Source organism: Andrographis paniculata, unplaced genomic scaffold (genome assembly GCF_009805555.1).
Source record: "Andrographis paniculata isolate CXL003 unplaced genomic scaffold, ASM980555v1 Contig52END, whole genome shotgun sequence".
Classification (NCBI taxonomy): domain Eukaryota; kingdom Viridiplantae; phylum Streptophyta; class Magnoliopsida; order Lamiales; family Acanthaceae; genus Andrographis; species Andrographis paniculata.
Genome location: NW_026137587.1, coordinates 3681676 through 3702562, shown reverse-complemented (window position 1 = coordinate 3702562; position 20887 = coordinate 3681676). Strand labels below are relative to the sequence as shown.

At 32.8% G+C, this 20887-nt stretch overlaps 1 protein-coding gene across 1 annotated transcript; it reads left to right on the top strand.

The window, feature by feature from the left end:
* The first annotated feature begins 8693 nt into the window (after positions 1–8693).
* LOC127254078 (protein REDUCED CHLOROPLAST COVERAGE 3-like) lies at positions 8694–20440 on the top strand. Its single transcript, XM_051278957.1, has 23 exons — positions 8694–8976; positions 9089–9150; positions 9368–9460; positions 9551–9623; positions 11117–11410; positions 11497–11561; positions 11839–11970; positions 12328–12369; positions 12459–12986; positions 13509–13663; positions 14251–14740; positions 15001–15063; positions 15151–15252; positions 15340–15648; positions 15714–15806; positions 15895–15996; positions 16082–16186; positions 16608–16741; positions 17047–17230; positions 17421–17552; positions 17961–18073; positions 18148–18226; positions 18521–20440. The coding sequence occupies exons 1-23, from the start codon at positions 8904–8906 to the stop codon at positions 20147–20149; spliced, it is 5052 nt and encodes a 1683-aa protein (XP_051134914.1). The 5' UTR covers positions 8694–8903; the 3' UTR covers positions 20150–20440.
* The last annotated feature ends 447 nt before the right edge of the window (positions 20441–20887 follow it).

Below are 20887 nucleotides of genomic sequence, written 5' to 3'. Positions count from 1 at the left end.
TTCAATCGGTAACTGTGAGTGTTGACTTTTGTCTGAAAAGAAACACTTTAAAATAAAATAAGGTGAAGGAAATAGTGAGACATATAATAAAACTAGGAGTATTTTAATTACTTTGCAAAGAGATATATCAGCTTTTGAACCAAAAATTGCATTTGAGGCGCGTGACATGTATCCGTTGTTATGTCCTCACAGATGGGGTTTTTCTTGCAATATTTTCGAAATCATAAGTAAGTTTTTGTAATTTTAGAAGCACAGAGAATTTTCAACCCGTAAAATAATATGGGAGTTTTATGCTATTTTGCTCATAATTTATGATAAAAAAAAAAAAAAATATTGACACAATTTATGATCAAAATTTATCTAAAATTTTTGTCACATAATAATAATAATTAATAAAAAAACAATAAATTTACAAAGATATATTCCAAAGTAATTCATTAAAAGGTCAACTATAAAATTGCTTGGACTTATTTCATATATCTCATATTTTATATTCATAGAATTTGAAATGATAATATATATACATATGTATGTATTCAAATTCTAAAATTTTTCAAAAATATCTTAGTAAACTCGCCCGTATGGTCGCACTCTTCTCCCTTCTTATATAATCTCTCAATTTATAAGTGCGTCGTAATACTCTTGAGGTTCTGGACTTTCTTTATTCCTCTCCTTTCCTTTGCTCTCCCCTGGTTGTGTTGTATGCGCGGGTGATGCATTTTTATAAAATAGAAGAACAATTTAATGTTATTCTGATATATCATTGATGAGCTTTTGCCTTAATAATCTTTATGATTTATCTGAAGACTGAGGCAGTAGATGTTCCGTTGCCTATGATAATTAAAATAATATTTGATATGATAATTTCTTTCTTCCTTCATATTTATATTTGGTTGGTAATGAAAAATAATACTTGTTAGATGATCGGAACACAGTTAATACATATTATTAATTTATCTATCTAAATCAAAGTCAACTAGTACGCTCCTCGTGTGCAATGAGATATGATAAAAAGTAAGTAGAGTATTATAGAATATTTATTAAATAAACTATAGAAAAATAGTGAGAAAGTAAAAAAAAAAGAAAAAGAAAATAGTGATAATTTTTTTATTATTTGTTGTGGGAAATAAACGACGACAAGAAGTGATATAATATCGGATGGATGGAAGAAATATATGTATATATATATATATATATTTTGGAAACATTCAATGATAAAATAAAATAGAAAGTGAAAACGAACATACCGAAGTTAACTTATATTGTCTTACTTGCCGAGTCGACGTGCGATAAATAACGTATATGGCCAGACGTTTGGGAGGGGTTGGAAGCAAAATATCTTAAATTTGAATATTCAATATGAATCAAATCAAAATGTAAAATTTGCTTAGATTTTTTTAGAGTGTGCTTGTTTTGTATTTTGAATTGGATATATTTGTTCTTATAATAGATATGGGAAGATGTATAAAAATAGTATTTCAATATGAATTATTGATTTATAATAATAATAATAATAATAATAATAATACATATTATATATTTTCTGTAATATATTTTATAATAGCAACTAAAAAATAAGATTAATAATTTTGATTCGATGATGAACAAACTGAAGCGTTCACTCCCTTACTTTTTTTAAAAAAAGATATTGCCTATTGGATTCCAAATATAATTTGCCTATATTGTAATTATAAAGGATTTTTAAATAGAGAATTTATAAATTTAAAATTTCAAAATCATATTAGAGTTGGAGTGATGTGTATACAAGTCTAGTAAGAAATAACAATCTAATACACATGCTAGTTACACTTTTGATTTTCAAAACTTTGGTGATGTGTATACAGTGAAAACTGATTGTTGTAATGTAAATTCGATGTGTATGAATGAGTGGTTAATTAATTTAGCTTATACTTATCACAAGACACCCTTAAAAAGGTTTTTTTCAAGCTACAAGACACTAAATATTTGCATTGTTTCTATGACCAATAATAATATTTGTAAAATTGAAGATGTAGGCATTGTTCGTCTAAGGTTTGAAACTTATTTTGTTTTAATTTTAAATAATGTGAGACACGTGTCTCATTTGTGTGGGGTTTAAGGATATAGGGTTAAAAGGAAAATGGAAAATTAATTTTATGAAAGTTTTAAAAAATTCATAAGTTATTTTCAAAGTTTGAAAGAAAAAATAATTTGTATGTCACTAAGGTGAGGCCTATTTTAAATTAAGAAATTTCAAACAAAATGTACGATGATAAAAATGAATTGTAGTATAAAATGCTTGAGCATATAAGTGCTAAAAGTTTAGAAATTTTATACAAAAAAAATGATTATTTTAAAAAATATAAAATTTCTTATTTACCTTTTTGTAATAAATGTGTGTATAGAAAATAAAATAGAGTTCAATTCTCTAATGGTTCAGCTCATAAATTGATTAAATCCTCTCATATTTTATAATTATGATATTTTTAAAATATTTAAATTATGAAAATTTTATATTGAAAATCAAACTAGAAATAAAATAAATTTTCTAGGGATCGAAATAAGCTTGAATTTTGTAGTCAATAGTTAGATTCTTTTTTTTTTTAGCATGATATTATTAACACAAAACAGTCCTTTATACACCTCCAACAAAATGGATTGGCTGAGAGGATAAATCAAACTATTTTAAAAAGAGTTAGAAACATGTTAGTTTCCTCGGATTTTCCTAAAATATTTTGGAGAGAGGTTGTTATAACAACCTATTTAGTGAATAAGTATTCATCGGTTCTCTTGAACGAGAATTGTCCCAAATTCGTATTAATAGGAAAGCCTATAGATTTGTCAAATTTAAGGGTGTTTGGTTGTGTTGCGTTCGCTCATATCCTAACTGATAAATTATAACCTATGGCAAAAAATGTGTTTTTTTAGTTATCCCGAAGGTATTAAAGACTATAAGTTATGGATTAAGAATAGTCCAGGTTTTAAAATAAATGTAAATCGTGATGTTACATTTAATGAACTTGAAATGCTCTTTTTAAGTAATGTGTTGCCTGTTCAATTTCTGAATTTGATAATATTCATAATAATGTAGACTTTAATAGTTTTTCATTGGAAAACGATGAAAAATGATGGTTTTAAAAATTCTGTAAATTTTCAAATGAATTTTAATCAATCTGAAACAGCTTTTGAAAATGTGGCTTCCAGTTCTGATTCAATTGTATTTGATAACGAATGTTTTGATTTTCAATAAAAAAAAAAAAAAAAAAGTATAAGTGATCATTCAAGTGATATTGGAATCAAAGTATTTAAGAATACACCCAAAAGAACTATTAAACAGTCTGTTAGATTTAAAAATTTTGATTTGACTTCATATATTTTTAGTGTGTTTGATACACTTGATGGTAATTAACAAAAGTCTTATGAACAAGCATTCAATTAAAAATATAAAAATGAGTGGATTAAAGCAATGAATGATGAATATAATAATAACACTTGAGTTTAGGTACCAAACCTGAAAGTTGTTCTTTGGTGGATTGTAAATAAATTTTTAAAGTGAAAAGTGAGATAAATAACATTATATATAAAGTTAGACTAATAGCTAAAGGTTTTACCCAAAAAAGAAGGTATCGATTATAATAAATATTTTTCGGTTTTGAATTTTTCTACTATTCGAGTCATGCTAACTTTAGTTGCTCATTTTAATTGGAATCTAAAACAACTATATGTTAAAATTGCTTTTCTTGCATGGTGGCTTGGATGAAATGATTTATATGAAAAAACCCGATGTCAATAACTTGATTTTGTGTGTTTGTTGAAAAATCTCTTTATGGCCTAAAACAATCACTTAGACATTGGTAAATTTTTTTTATGTAGATGATATAATGTTAATCAGTTTGATTTAAATAAAATAATAAGATTGATAAATGTTTGAGTGATCAATTTTATATAAATCTTTTAGGTGATGTAAAAGTGATTTTAGGCATATATATATATATAAAGAGAAATAGGAAAAAAAATTATTTTATTTTAAAATCAGTCATCTTATGTGAAAAAATGATTAAGCTGTTTAATATGTTTCAAAGTTGTTAGTGTACCATTAACATCACATTTTTTTTTTAGTAAAAATCAATCACCTAAAACACAATTTGATTTTGAATATATTAAAAATCTATCATATTTTAATGCAATAGCTCGGTTATGTACATTATGGTAAGTAGTATGCATGCATGATGCATTTAATTTAAAATATATGCAAACTAAAATTTTAAGAACCATTTTGTTACATTTATTAGATAAATGCATAATATATTGCTATCTTTAGCTAATAAGGAAAAAAGAGGAGAGATATAGATATCTTCAAGAACTCAAAAATGAATATAATAATCAACTAGTAGTAAAAGTAAAGTTGTTCATAGAGAGATATATAAAATATGTGGTTCTATTAGAAAAATTATATAACAAAAATAACATAATTAATCAGAAAACAAAACTCTACTCACTTTAATCCAACGATGATTTTTTAAATGTAAAAATAAAATATTTAACAAATTGATGAACACCTTGTCCATTAATTCAAAATTATATATTGAATAAAATGATATTAAAAAATAATAATAATGATGTAACTCTTTATTATTGGTAGAAAGACATAAAACCCGTATACCACTACATAAGTTTCATCTCTTAAATAAATTGAAAGTAACTAAAGTCAATCAAAAAAGCCATGTCTACTTCTGTTGCTCCATTATGGAAAAATATTATATCGACAATGAAATAATAATAATAATAATAATAAAAATAAAACCTGAGTCTAGTGTGTATGTAATTTGTGTAGCGTGACGTTGTACTGTTCAATTTATGTTTGCACATGTAACGTGCCTTGACATTTCAGAGAAAGAAATGCGCCTATAGGACCCAACATAACCCACCCACTCTCCTTCTTTAATTCCACATTTGCTATCTACATATATATATATATATATATATATATACAGCGTGGAACTACACGGGGCTAACACCATCTCCAATCGAGGAGGTTTTTCTCTATTTTTGTAGAATGTGGAGAAAAAAATTGCTCCAATCCATCTTGCACTTTTGCAGAATTCATCCGTTAGAATCAGCGAATCCCGCAGAGTACTGTACATTTTTTTCTTTTTTTTTTTAATATAATTATTTATTTATTTATAAAGTTATATATTTATTTATATAGTTATTTATTTTTTTTTAATATTATCTATTTATTTATGAAGTTATCTATTTCTTTTTTATATTTATTTAATTTTTAATTTTTTAAATATCATCAACAAAATAAAAAATTGCATTAATTTTTTTATTTTGTTTATATTTTTATATTTTATTTTATTTTATTTTGTTTTAAGCTTATATTTTATATATTTTATTTTATTTTATTTTTGTTACTTTTAATTTTATTATTTTTATTATAATTTTGTAATTAATATTTATAGTAAATTATTTATTTATTTAATATTTATTAAAATTTATAATTAATTGAATGTGTTAAAAGATTTTATCGTGCAGTCGTTGAGATATTTTCATAATGTTATCTCAGAACTCCCAATGAGAATGATATTCAAAGATTGCTCCATATCGTTAAAAGTCGTGGTTTTTCAGGTATGCTGGGTAGTTTGGATTGCATGCATTGAGAATAGAAAAATTGTCCAACGGGCATGCCAATATGCATGTCGTAGTGGAAAGCCATCAATAATCCTCGAAGCTGTAGCAGATTACGGTCTTTGGATTTGACATGGATATTTTGGTTTGCCTGGAACCAATAATGATATTAATGTTTTAAACTCATCAACATTGTTTAGAGATCTTACTTTAGGTGTTGCACCCCCGCACGTTATTATATCCAAGGAAAGCAATATGAAATGGGTTATTATTTACCTGATGGAATCTATCCTAAATGGGCCACTCTCGTGCAAACTATTAGCAATCCGCGTGGTCCGAAAAAAAAATTATTTGCCCAGAAACAAGAATCATGCAGGAAAGATGAATAGCGCCCATTTGAAGTTTTACAAGCACGTTGGACAATCATCAAAGGACCATGTTGCTTTTGGCTGAAAAATATTTTGCATAATATAATGTCTGCATGCATTATCATGCATAATATGATAACAGAGGAAGAACGTGATCTTAATGCTCCAATATCATAATATCGAGAAGCGCCAATCGCAACGGTAGAAATGACTACGGATTAAGAACGCTATCATCAATTTCTTGAGCGATAGGTTCAAATTAGAAGTAGAGAAGCATATTTTGAACTACGCGATGCTTTAATTGAACATATATGAGAAGAGTATAGTAACTCTACCGATTAGTTATGTTGTACTAATTATGTTTAATCCAATAATATTGCTTTTTTTTTAATCTATATTTATATTTTTAATAATATTAATATTTTTATGATTTAATTTAAATATACATTAAAATATTAATAAATATAATTTATCAGTATAATATTTAAAATATTAGTTAAAAATATTCCTATAACTTAAATGTAAAAAAATAATAAAATATTAAATTTTATTTGTAATTTTAAAAATTATATAAAATAAAATATAAAGAGAATATTTTTTAACCATGCAAGGGTATTGATTGGAGATGAGTTACTGTAGCAAACCCTGCAAAAATTGAGAAATGTACTCTGCAAAAATAGAGTTATGGGTTGGAGATGGTCTAAGGGCATCCACAACGGGAGACGCTTGTTGAGAAGCGCCTCCCACGTCATCATTTATTAAATAAAAAAAAAAATTAAAACACCAATTAACATAAGGAACGGTACATTGCGAGTGTACCGTTTCTTCCAATTTTTGTGGGCCATGGTCCACTTTTTTATTCAATAAATATTAAAAATAATATTTATAATATATTTATAATATTTGGGAGAAATTTGGTCAATCGACTAATTAATTTATTTGAAAAATATATTGTAATATTATGTATTTTTTATTAAATTTAAGTTTGAATTTTTAATTAGTATGTGGGTGTGGAATTATTATTTTTATTTATTTTATTTATTTATGCTAAATAATTATTTTATTTTAATTAAATATTATAAGAATAAAATATAATGAAAAAATATAAGTTTATTTTATAAATAGATAAAATATTTAATGAGGTGGAAAAAGTAAAGATTTTAAAGGGTTCTTTGATGTGAATGTAAAATATAGTTGGAGTTCTTCGTGACGTGGCGGAGAGAGAAACTGACGTGGCACATGAAAGAGAATGGGAAGAAACCCTGGATGGGTTTCTGTGTTGTGGATGGCCTAAGGGTCAGTTGACCACTCAACCCTCAAAATATATGTATTTTTTTTTATGTAAAAAATAATAAAATTATATATTTTATAGTAATTTGTTTCTCCTAATTTTTTGTAATGTAAAAAATTATAAAAATTTTATCTGTTTGTTGATTTTTACTTTTACTGTTTAAATTTTATTTTTTGTAGTAAAAAAAGTACTAAATTTTATAGAATTTTTTTTAAAACATTTAATTTTTTTTTTTTGTTAGGGTGTACTATGAATAAAAAAAATAACATTGAATCGATAAAAAAAAATCAATTTTGTCTCCCCGAATTTTTACGACTGGTTCCGTCACGTCATATATATCCCTCATCATATATATTTAATAAATAAATATCGTTTATCGGTGAGTTTGTCGTTAGAAAACTGTCACACGATCGAGTTATGAGCTTAGTTTATAATAAATAAATAAAATACAGTTTATCGGTGAGTTTGTCGTTAGAAAACTGTCAAACGGTCGAGTTATGAACTTACGAAATTAAGCGTTATCTATCTACCGTTTGTCGTCGTCTGCGATCGATCGGTAGTTAGCAATAAATAAACTCTTATTTGTCTCTATTCAAATTAGATTTTCTTCGATTTTTAACTTTTATGTCTATACAAAAACTGTCTACAATGTTTGAATAAGTTGAGTTCACAATACTTTTATTTTATTTGTGTAACTTAATTATATATAAGCAAAAATGCTCAAATTATTCTTTCGTATATTCATAACTTCCTTCTATTATATATAAAAAAAAAAAATTAAAATTCCAACATTATTGTTTAAGATATATATATATATATAATGTGAAGAATTAATAAATAAAATTGAATGTAGCTTAGAATCTTCCAACCAACTATTGGTGGAACTTTAAAATGAAAACAGAAATTGTAAAAAACCAATGATGCAGTTACTGAGGCAGTGTTGGAGTTATTTACCAAACCATAATAAAGTCGAACCGAAACCCTGTCACGGCGTCGTGATTCATGGGACGGAGAAATCGATCCTGGCCGTCCCCACCAACGGTGCAGATCGGCCCGGACTCCCGCTCCCGTCCCCGCCCAAAACCACTCCCAAAACCGCCCAGGACCTACAGACGCCAAATAAAACGAGGTGGAAGACGACCCCATCCCCGCCCGCCACGTGACAATAAGGCAACGGTCGGTTCTTGCAAAGCGTATATAGCCGTGGTTTAGTTTGGCCCTTTTCACATGTTTCGTTTCGTTCTACATTTTTATATATATTTAATTTTAATTTTATTATTACATGGAAATTAAATTAACTTAAAAGAAAAATGGAGGGGGCGAGGGGGGCGAGTGGCGTGTCTGGTTGTGAGCTTGTGGCTTGTGGATAATCAGAAGGAGAGGCCACAATTTAATCGGGAAATCCAAACAGCCCCTTATCCTATCTTCATTCACAGACCTCTCTCTCACCTAAGATTTCCCTTCACTTTCTCCCTTCTCTCTCTCACTCCTCTTTGCCCTAAAACACACTTCCTCACTCTCGCTCTCTTCAATTTCCTTACAACCAAAAACACATATCTAATCAAACATATCTGTATCTATCTATTTCTATATCTGCATATGTATATCCGTGTCTGAATCTGACAAGAACAACAATGGCGCCGAGGTCGTCCAGCAGAGGAAAGGGAAGCAAATCCAAGACAGACAAGAAGAAGAAGGAAGAGAAAGGTTAGAATTAAATTAAATTAAATTCATTAATAATAATAATAATAATAATAATAATATGACGATGATGGAAGAGTGATGAGTTCGTTCGTTAATGGCGGTGTGCTTTGTGCAGTTGTACCAAGCGTTATCGACATCACTGTATTGACTCCTTACGAAACGCAGGTGGTTGTCAAGGTACGTACGTACAAAGTACAACACATCAAAGCCGCACCATTTCCAATACAGTACAACTACAGTTTTATACTAATACAGTAGTAGTTCTTACAATGACTGACGATTATATTTATGATTAATCTCAATCCTCAATTACAATGTCGTCGTCGTCTTCTTCTTCTTCAATTTGATTAATTAATTAATTCATATGATTATATATCTCTGTCCTGTCCCGAAGGGCATTTCTACTGACAAGATTCTCGATGTGAAGAAACTACTGGCTGTCAACGTCCAGACATGCCATTTCACAGACTACTCTCTCTCCCATGAGGTTCGACGTTCGTTAATTCCATCTTCATCCTTGCTAAAATTTATTTAATTAATTAGTTGTAATGAATCAATTGTTGGTTGGTTTCGACAGGTTAAGGGACAGAAATTGAATGACAGAGTAGAGGTTGTTGGTCTGAAGCCATCTTTGCTCAAAATGGTTGAAGGTAGGTACACATTTCGCTGCACCAAGTACAACCCCCGCTTTTTCCCTCATTTGTTTTACTCGTCATCATTGCGTCAATCAACAATTTATTCCTCCAACAACTTATTATTATTATTATAAAAACTAAATTTTATTGCATAAGTAATAAGATATGGAGGTAAATACAAAAATCGTTCTTATATAATTGTTATTCATTTAATGTACACAGAATTTTATGCATTATAAAGAGGTGAATCTTAAAGGGTTTGTTTGTTTTTTTATTCAAATAAAAAATATCACTAATAATTCTTATAGTATTATATTATTTTTTAGATTTAAATAAAAATGAAAATCAATTTCAAACTATAATCAAACAAACTCAAAATTGACATGAAAGACTTTCATACATTTATACTAATTAAAACCTATCTGCCCATATAAACACAATTTACTCTATTAATTTATATTTTGATCCCTTTTATTGGGCATGGCATTTTGTTTATATACAGGGCTAATTTTTATTTTTATTTTTATTTTTTCATACATTGATTATTTCATTTGTTCATAAAATAAATAAATAAATAATTTTTATTTTACCACATATCTTGTGAGATTTGAAATGCTCATGCAAACCATGTGAAAATGTCCATATACTTATGTGTTAGCCATTTGACTATTTTTTAATGCATCAACTATTTAATTATGACTTCCCCAAAAAAAATCATAACTTCTAAAACCTATTTACTATAAATTCACTATTTATATTCAAATTTATACGGAGTAATTGATACACTATTATTATAATTATTATTATTATTATTTAGTAGTAGTTTGTTTCTTATTTTGTTTGGTTTGTTCACCAACTAAAATTTTCATTTATACAATTTTATATATATTTTTTATTAAAATTAATAATTCAATACAAAATACTTTTTTATATTATTTATATAAATTTTCATACTTCACTAAAAAAAAAATATCTCAAACTAAAACACTAAACAAATGAATCCAATAGGTATATATTATTAGTTTTTCGTGATTGTGTTGGTCACACAATATGGATTATATTAACTTCTGGTGGTCAACTTGTCATTTTCCAAAAAATAGGGGACTTGTGGTTTTATTGAAAACTAGACAAACAAATCTTAGGGAAATTAAAATTATGGGAATTAATTGCAATACAATTCATACAATAAAATGTGTAAATTATATTACTACTTATTGCTTAATAGCACGACTAGGTTTCGTATGTTTACACGTGCTCCACGATGAACATTTTATTATTATTTTTATTATTATTATTATTATTATTATTAGTGTATCTAAGTAATAATTATAGCTTACGACATTAATGTGAAGGAACGAAAAACGTGTTTTGAAGAATTGCGCCTTTGATATAATTGTCATAGTATCGTACACGCAATTTATTTTATTTTCTTAAATGAATATATATTTTCTTGAAGTTAGCCCAAACAGTTGGATTTATTAACAAAAATGACACTGCTGTCAATGCAGAGGACTACGGAGACGAGTCACGTGCGGTGGCCCACGTGCGCAGACTTCTTGACATTGTCGCGTGCACCACACGCTTCTCCAAACCGAAGGCCGGCGGAGGTACGGAAACACGTCCGAGGAAGAGCAAAGTTCCGGCGAGCGCGATTGCGGCGGCGGCGTCGGATGGAGAATCGAGGTCTTCCGATGCTCCGGCGATATCTTCGAGTTTTGATATGGCGGCGATCCACCCGATTCCGAAGCTATCGGATTTCTATGAGTTCTTCTCTTTCTCGCACCTCACTCCGCCCATCCTTCGTGCGTTTATTTCTCTGTTCTCTCGAAGTTCTGTTTTGGAATTCATTTTTGCAATTGGTTTATTCGTTGTGCTTTGTGATTTGCAGAGCTGAAAAGAGTGGATAGTAAAGACGGAACGACGCGAAGAGAAGGCGATTATTTCGAAATGCAGGTGTGGTTTATGTTTCTTTATGCAAATTTCTCTGTGTGATTTGTTTGTTTACGCTGGCACTGATGAATCATGTCTTTCTTCCTCCGATATGTTATGGATGAATGCTTGAAGTAGTTCATTTTCGATAAAATAGGAAGAGCTTGTATGACACCTTTACTGCTTCAGTATGGTTTTCAAAGAAATCCATGGGCAAAAACAACCTTTTAGTGGTGATTATTTCGTTGGAAAGTTGTGCTGCATCTGCAGAACTGATGAACATATGATGCATGATGTGCAGATAAAGATATGCAATGGGAAGACAGTACAAGTGGTTGCATCAAGAAAAGGTTTCTACACTGTGGGCAAACAATTTATGCAGAGCCATTCTCTGGTGGATCTTCTGCAGCAGCAGAGTCAAGCTTTTCTCAATGTGAGTGATTCTCATCTGATCTTGTCATCCCAAATTCCAATTTTACCTGTGTGCTGAGTTATGATCTATCCTATTGTTTCAAATTCTCAATCAGTGATTGCAAATATATTTGGGTAAACAGTTGCAGAGGAAGAAGCAAGCATGCAAATGTGATATCATTTGTTTAGTTAGTCGGTTATAAGTACTTTCGAAATGTGGAAGATGTCAGTGCATGTTAAATTCTTCATTTTTGGCTATAAACATTGTGTGAATATAATAAGAACATGCAAATAGATAACTGATAATTAAAACAGTTAAGAATATCCATCAATGTGCTAATTTTTTGAACTGGACAATGAATCTGTTATTTATTTGCAGGCATACGCATTATTGATGAAAGCTTTTGTTGAACACAATAAGGTGAGGTTTTTGTTTAGTTTTAATTGTTATTAAGTAAATTGGTATAACTTTGGAGAAAAACCATTAAGTTGTTTTGATGTGTCTATCAGTTTGGTAACCTTCCATATGGCTTCCGTGCCAACACCTGGCTTGCTCCTGCTTCAATTATTGATTCAGCAAATCATTATGTACCCCTCCCAGCTGAGGATGAGAAATGGGGAGGAGATGGTGGGGGCCAAGGAAGATCAGGAGAATATGATTACCGACCATGGGCAACAGACTTAGCAATATTGGCTAGCCTGCCTTGCAAAACTGAAGAAGAGAGAGTGATTCGAGATAGAAAAGCATTTTTGGTTCATAATCTTTTCCTGGATGTTTCCATTTTTAAAGCTGTTTCATCCATACAGAATGTGATAGCTTCGACTGCTCCAGCTATCTCAAAATCTGCTCCAGGTGCAGTTGTGTATGAGAATCGGGTTGGGGACTTGTTCATTACAGTTAAAAGAGATGAAGCAGACACAGGCTTGAAACGGGAACCAAAGATTATCAACCGTAAAACCCTCAGTGAATCAACTGACGAGGTTTCTCGGAGAAATCTCCTAAAAGGAGTAACTGCTGATGAAAGTGTAGTTGTACATGTGAGTTACTTCTACTTCTACTCTCATTATACATCTTGCGCGCTGCATTGCAAATCATATATCATAATGTCCTTCATTTTCAACCTTTTTTTGCATCTTTCTACAACTTCCTTAAATGCATTTCACACTATCAAAGATATAACCAAATATCAAAAACCATCACCAAGTATATCTAGCCATATTTATTGCTCTATAACTTAGAGTCTACTTATTAAGGCCATCATGAGTCAATCCCATGATGTAATCTGGTTAATATTTAGCTGCACTCAACATTAGTCCATCTGAGTTCTGAAATCAACACTGCTTCCACTATAGGGAAGTCAGAGAAGAGCTTGCATCTTCCCCGTACATTGAAACATTCAGTATTTATTTATTTGTTAAATATATATATATGTTTTACTGCATCTTCTCTCTCTTACCACAAAACGCCATTGGAAATCAGCCTATGGAAACTATATGTTCTCCTCTTTGCCTGTATCGTACTTATTACCTGCTTGAGTGACAAAGTTCTGTTATTTGCAGGATACTTCTTCTTTAGGTGTCGTTGTTGTAAGACACTGTGGCTATACAGCTACAGTGAAGATTGTTGGAGATGTAAAACGGGGAAAGAATCTTCCGCAAGATATTGACATTAAGGATGAACCAGATGGGGGAGCCAATGCACTCAATATTAACAGGTTTTTGTACTTCTTTCTACTCAACATAGGTGATTCCATGAATGATCTAACTGCCTTTACTAGAGAAATAGACTGTGATATGCGAATGTATAAAGGGTACCTTTGTGGTTCCACCATGTTATATAAGGGCTTTTCAATAACTATTAACAGGTTTTGTACTTCTTTCCCCTCTACATAAGTGATGCCATGAATGATCTAACTGCCTTTACTAGAGAAATAGAATGTGATATGTGAATGTATAAAGGGTATCTTTGTGGTTCCACCATGTTATATCAGGCCTTTTCAATAACTATTAATAATTTGAAATTTACCAGGAGTATCATCATCAAGTTTTACCTTTGTTGTGATTTTTTATTAAATACATCTTCGGTTCAGAAATAGATGAGCTTGCTTGCTGGATTTATTATAAGCATGTCTTGAGTTGAGTGTTGTATTAATGTCTCAAGATACAGATATTTGACTTGCCTTCCTTATTAATTCTACTTTACAGTTATCATGCTTATGGCCACACCTACTTTCGACAATTTGATGTGTCTCAGCCAGTTATGTGCTTATATAAAAAAATACTAACCAAGGGATGTTTACAGCTTAAGGGTAATGCTCCATTCACCACGTGATGAATCATATGTTGGACCCCAAAATCCTGAGTCTGACTTGGCAGATGTTAGAACGTTTGAAAATCTGATCCACAAAGTAATTAAAGACAGTATAACAACACTAGAGAATAATCCTGCAATAGGAAAAGGCTGTATCCGCTGGGAACTTGGCTCTTGCTGGGTGCAGCATCTTCAGAAACAAGAAACACCAGCTGAAAACAATTCTTCAACTCGTAAGGATGATACAAAGGTTGAGCCGGTGGTTAAAGGGCTTGGGAAACAATTTAAGATGCTAAAAAGGAGGGAAAAAAGGACTATAAGTATTAAGGATGAAGGCAGTGATGCTGAATCTAGCAGCCTTAGCATGGAAAACAACATTGAAGAAGTAAAAAACCGTGATCCTAACTGCGAATTGCTGAAATATGTTCCTCAAGATGCCTTATTATGCTTGAAGGAAACTGGGGTTGGACTTCACATAAAGGTAATAGCTTCTATCACACTTTTAAGATGTTTGAACGACAGTGAATAACTTAATTGTGGCATGACTTATAAGATGATTCTGACTGCTCCCAAAATATGATTAATCAATTTACTTTGATGTAATAAGTTTCACCTGATTCAGATAATAATTGTCTTTCTATAAGTGTATATACGATTATGCGTTTGTGTTGAGAGATCCACTTTTTCATTAGACGGCATCCTATGAAATATGTGTATGTGATTTATTGCTTCAACATCCAGTCGGCAGATGAGCTGGTCAAGATGGCACATGAGTACTATGATGATGTGGCTTTGCCCAAACTGGTATTGTTTCACTGATGGCTTAAATTATATTCAAATGATTTTGTGTTTTTGGTTCCAGTCTTTTTTGTTAACCTGTTGTATACTCAGGTCGCTGACTTTGCGTCACTTGAACTATCTCCAGTGGATGGTCGTACACTGACTGACTTTATGCATCTTAGAGGATTACAGATGCATTCTTTAGGTCGTGTGGTGGGTGAAAATATCCCTTAGTCTTTACTTTTATGTTTTTCATTGTGCTTATCCTGCAGTTATAATTATGCTGAGTGCTTGAAACAGGTTGAACTTGCAGATAAGCTTCCTCATATCCAGTCGCTTTGTATACATGAAATGGTTACTCGAGCTTTTAAGCATGTACTTCGAGCTGTCATCGGTTCTGTACAGTGTGTGGATAACATGTCTACTGCTATAGCAACAGCCTTAAATTTCTTGCTTGGATCTTGCAATGGTGAAAGTAACGATTCCAGTCATCAAAATCTCAAATTAGAATGGCTGCGAACATTTTTGGAGAAAAGATATGGTTGGAAGCTGAAAGACGAATTCCAATATTTGAGGAAGTTATCAATTCTCAGGGGACTTTGTCACAAGGTACTGTCTTATTAGTTTGTTAACCATTGCAATCTGATCAGACTCATCAGAGTCTTCTTTTTCAGGTTGGATTAGAACTCATCCCTAAGGACTATGATTTGGAAAGCTCGTCTCCATTTACCAAGTTTGATGTCATCAGTATACTGCCAGTCTGCAAGGTGGGAGCAAAATATTCTTGGAAGAGTTATATGTTTCATTAATTGGTCGGATTTCCAGTAATAATTTGTTTCATTTCATACTTCACAGCATGTAGGCTGCTCTTCTGCTGATGGACGAACTCTACTGGAATCCTCAAAGATTGCTCTAGACAAAGGAAAGCTAGAAGATGCTGTTAATTATGGAACAAAGGTAATGTAAGCCTGTGTTAAATATTATTTATTTACATAGTTTTTCATGACTTGATATTGAGAAGGTGTTTGAATTGAAACCAAAGGCTCTGGCAAAGATGATTGCTGTTTGTGGCCCTTATCATCGTATGACTGCAAGTGCTTACAGTCTTCTGGCTGTTGTTCTGTATCACACTGGAGATTTTAATCAGGCAAGACTAGCCCCTCTCTCTCTCTCTCTTATATGCTTTCCTCTGATGAATATAGCTCATGTATAGTGCATTAAAGATTGTGCTATAACTTGTCTTTGGGTAAGAAATTCGAAACAAATTCTATTGAAAGGTCAGAGATGGCCCATAAAATCCTTGGATTATGGAATTTGCCTGCTGAAGCCTGAAACATCAAGCTTTGCAGTATAGTCCATGCTAATAAATGAGAACATGGCCTTTGCATGCGCATGGATTTGACTAGGAAGAAGTGAATGCTATGCTGTTGGTTTCCCTTTTCCTTTTGAGAATGCTCTGGAGGAGATTTTGTGAAGAAACTTTACAGTTTCAAATATCATACCATGCCTTTATTTGTATCATATTTTGTGACTGTCCAAGTTCCTAATGTTAAAATGTTTTTGTATAGGCAACTATATATCAGCAGAAGGCTTTAGATATCAATGAGAGGGAGCTGGGGCTTGATCATCCAGATACAATGAAGAGCTATGGGGACTTATCTGTGTTTTATTATCGTCTCCAACACATTGAATTGGCTCTGAAGTAAGTTTTAGGCTACTAACTGTGTTTTGACTTTAAGCCATGATTCTACAGAAGTCAATTTGCAAAAGATATTCTAGTTTTGTTTATATAGATTTAGGATCGTTTAGAATTTTGATATCAATTGCGTGTTTCGTCATGAATGTTATGCTGCATTGCATAGATTCAAAGTTTCTTTTAGTCATGACATGCTATGCTTGAATGAAATCATACTTCAAAATAAGATAATGATTTCTTACCTTGTAAACAATCAGTTCTGTTGTTTTTGGCAATTTTTTCTTACCGGTATTTATTCATCTACTTGGCAGATATGTCAATCGTGCACTGTATCTGCTGCATTTTACTTGCGGGCTATCTCACCCAAACACGGCAGCTACTTACATAAACATTGCCATGATGGAGGAGGGTATGGGAAATGTTCACGTTGCTCTCAGATATCTGCACGAAGCCCTCAAGTGCAACCAAAGGTTACTAGGAGCAGATCACATACAGGTCCGTCTCTACTGTTTCTATGTCAAATGAAAGCAGATGCATATGTAAGAATTGTAAGATATTTCATGCAAATTTCTTCAGTGTGACAAGCAGTGTTATAAGTTTGTTAGATGCATGAGATATAATGTCCATCATTACTGGAAAAACAAATAGACCCTAGAATTAAGCTGACTCTGGCTGTATGTGACAGACTGCTGCTAGCTATCATGCCATAGCCATAGCTCTTTCTTTGATGGAAGCGTACACCCTCAGTGTTCAACATGAGCAAACTACACTGCAAATTCTCCAAACTAAACTTGGAGCAGAGGATCTTCGAACTCAGGTTCACAAAAAGACCAACACGTTTTTGCCATTTTGTAAAATTGTTTTTGCTATGATTTTGCACATGCAATCTCCGTTATCATTTTTTATGTTTTTTATTTATGATAGAATATAAGGAAAGCGTTTCATCAGATTGAATTTAAAAATGATGTGGGCCATGCGGTTATGATCCTGAATACCATAAATCTCATGTATGTTCATGAATTAAGATTCCGGCCATGGAACTTTACCTTCTACTTTTTGGAAATTAGAACAGGTTTCTGTCGGATTGTGACATGGATTTTAAATGGGAGATGCTTGTTGAAATACATTCGCTGATGATCATACTAACTGCAAATTACTAACCATTCCTTTTTTCACTTTCCAGAGATTATGATAATATGGATCTAATATAACGTATTTTCTTCAGGATGCTGCTGCTTGGCTTGAATATTTTGAGTCAAAAGCCTTGGAGCAACAAGAAGCAGCACGTAATGGGACCCCGAAACCAGATGCATCCATTGCCAGCAAGGGTCACTTGAGGTATTGACATGGCCTTTCCATATTACATGGTATTGCACCCCCTGCATACCAAAACCCCTAACCTTGTTCTGCAGTGTGTCAGATCTTCTTGACTATATAAGTCCTGATCAGGCATCAAAGGCTGCAGATGCTCAGAGGAAGCGTCGTTCAAAGGTATTAGTGTCTGCATTTTGAAAAGGAAATTAGAAAGTTGAAAACTGCAATTTTAAGCTCCATGTTCTCCATTTTAAGAGATGCACCATGTTTTATCTATATAGTAAGTTATTTGTACAAAAGACTATTACTCCTAATTTCCCATAGAAATAAAACGAGTACTGAACTTCATGTTTCATACATAAAACGGAAACATGCATCCATTTATGTTCTTCCATGTTCGCTGACTTGAGAATGATCCAAGTATGCCTTTATACTCATTGATCTCCTTTCTTTTGTCGTGTGATCTCTTAGGCTGCTCCGATTGGCGAAAAAATCCGTATTGAACAACCAAAAGAAAATTCTGACATTTTCAATAGCGGAACAACTGAAAATAGTGCTGTATTGGAGGAAAGTAGCAGAGAAGTGAATAAAGTGGATTACATACCCTCCCAAGAACCATTAAAGGAGACAAAAGCCAGACATGATCGTTCGCTTCCTGAAGAAATTGACCATGAAGTAACATCAGAAGAAGGATGGCAGGAAGCTACACCAAAGGGACGGTCAGGAAATGCAGCCAGTAAGAAGTACAACCGAAAGCGTCCGGATCTTGCCAAGTTAAAGATTCATTCTGCTAACCCCAGCCATGATGACAGTAGTTATAGAAAGGAGGCAACTTCGCAGGGACATAAGGTTGCATTTAAGGCAAATGTCACGGATGATTTGATTCAAGTGCCTGCAAAGATTTCAGGGACCAAAAATGTTACTTATGCTTCCAAAGCTTCCCCGCGCCCTGCCACTCTTACAGCATTAGCTTCAAAATCTTTGTCGTACAAAGAAGTAGCAGCAGCTGCGCCAGGTACAGTTCTAAAGCCCTTACTGGAGAAAGTAGAGGAATTAAGTGAAGAGAAAACTGATAACGAGATGTGCCTCAGTCCCCAAGAGACAGGACAGCAGGATGGAGGGGACACAGTAGCTGTAGATGAATCATTACCAAATCATGAAGATATGGCGAGAGACAACAACAACGACACAGATCATGTAACTGGATCCAAGTTGGCTAATTGCAGCCCAGACACTGAAGAGATTTTATGCTCAAGTAACATGGAGAAAGCTGTTGAGACAAATGGAAGCAAACTCTCGGCTTCTGCACAGCCATTCAGCCCAGGTGCTTACCCTCTGACTCAGCCATTTAGTCCACATGCTGCTGCTACTAGCGTCTATGATGTTGTCGTCAGTCAAGGCACACTTTCAGAGCCAGTGGAGTTCCCTTCAGCTGCAACTCGAGTTCCTCGTGGTCCTAGATCATTTGTGTACTACAGAGCAAGTCATAGTTTTCGACCGGGGTTTCTGAATTACCAAATTCCAGGTTCTGAAGGAAATGGTTTTGCTTTTCCAAAGACGATGAATCCACATGCGCCTGAATTCGTTCCAAGAAGCGCACAGCAAACGAATGCAGCCGCTGAAGACTCAACGCTCACTACTGATTCTGATTCTTCTACTGATTCTAATAATGCGGCTTCTACAGATTCTGGAACCGGAAAGCTCGGTGGAAAAGTTAAAACTGGTGCTAGAGGTGAGAGATCTAAGAAAAACCGTGCTGACACTGCAAAAGCAGAACTGGCCAGGCAGATACTGCTCAGCTTCATAGTAAAATCTGTTCGAAGCACTTCACGTCGTCCACCTTCTCCCATGGCTCCAGGCAGCGACAAGGAGACTGCATTTTCGACCAATTCTGCAGAAGCAATAGCAAATGACGGCTCAACTGTTAAGATTCTTCCTGGGGATGATGATAGTAAGGGTAACCCGAAGACGGGAGACATGGATAAAAGTAAAACCGGAGATGGTGAAGGATTTGTGCTTGTTACAAAGCGGAAAAGAAACAAGCAGCAATTTGCTGACGGTGTGAATGGCCTATACAGTCAGCAATCGATATGTACTTAATAATCTGCTGATGAAGAGAGGATAGCTGGGCCGAATTTTTACTGATCTCAATCATGAGGATTCGATCAGTTGCTTAGATGTGAAGCTGGAGGAGTTGATGCATGCCAATGGTTTTTTCGACCCAAAGATTTTGGTTTTAATGCTGTACAAATTTCTTGATTCTTTTTCGTTGGAAGTTTTTATGTTCATGCGCTACTATTTCCTGTCTAACTTGATGAAAGGATTGCTCAAACTGCATTCTCTTTTTTGCGCTAGCAGAATCATTGAATAAATGCATGTTTGTGACGAACATATTGAATTTCTCGCAGTTCTCTACATTGTTCGATTTGTTACTCCTAACTACATTGGAAAAACAGGTATGCAGTCTCCTCCCAACAAGCAGAAGTCAGTCAATGGACGAACAGTGAGTTAGAAATGCTTCTTGTATTCTTGTTCGTTTAACTACGATTATATCTCTATCTCTACCTCTATGCAGGTGCACTAGACGACTAGACGACGAACACAAAGGCCATGAGCAGTGACAAAGCAAGCTAAGTGGCGATAACTAAGATCAAATCTACGGAAAGATCTCTGAAAGATACACTGGACTACACTAGAAGTAAGTTCCAAGATTCCATCTTGTTTTTTTTACATGGTTGTTTGGTAATACATTATATAGTATTCTCTTTACAAACAGAAAATGGCTTAAAGTACACCAATCATAGTCTGAAAAAGGTACCCAGAGTTGAGATATGAACA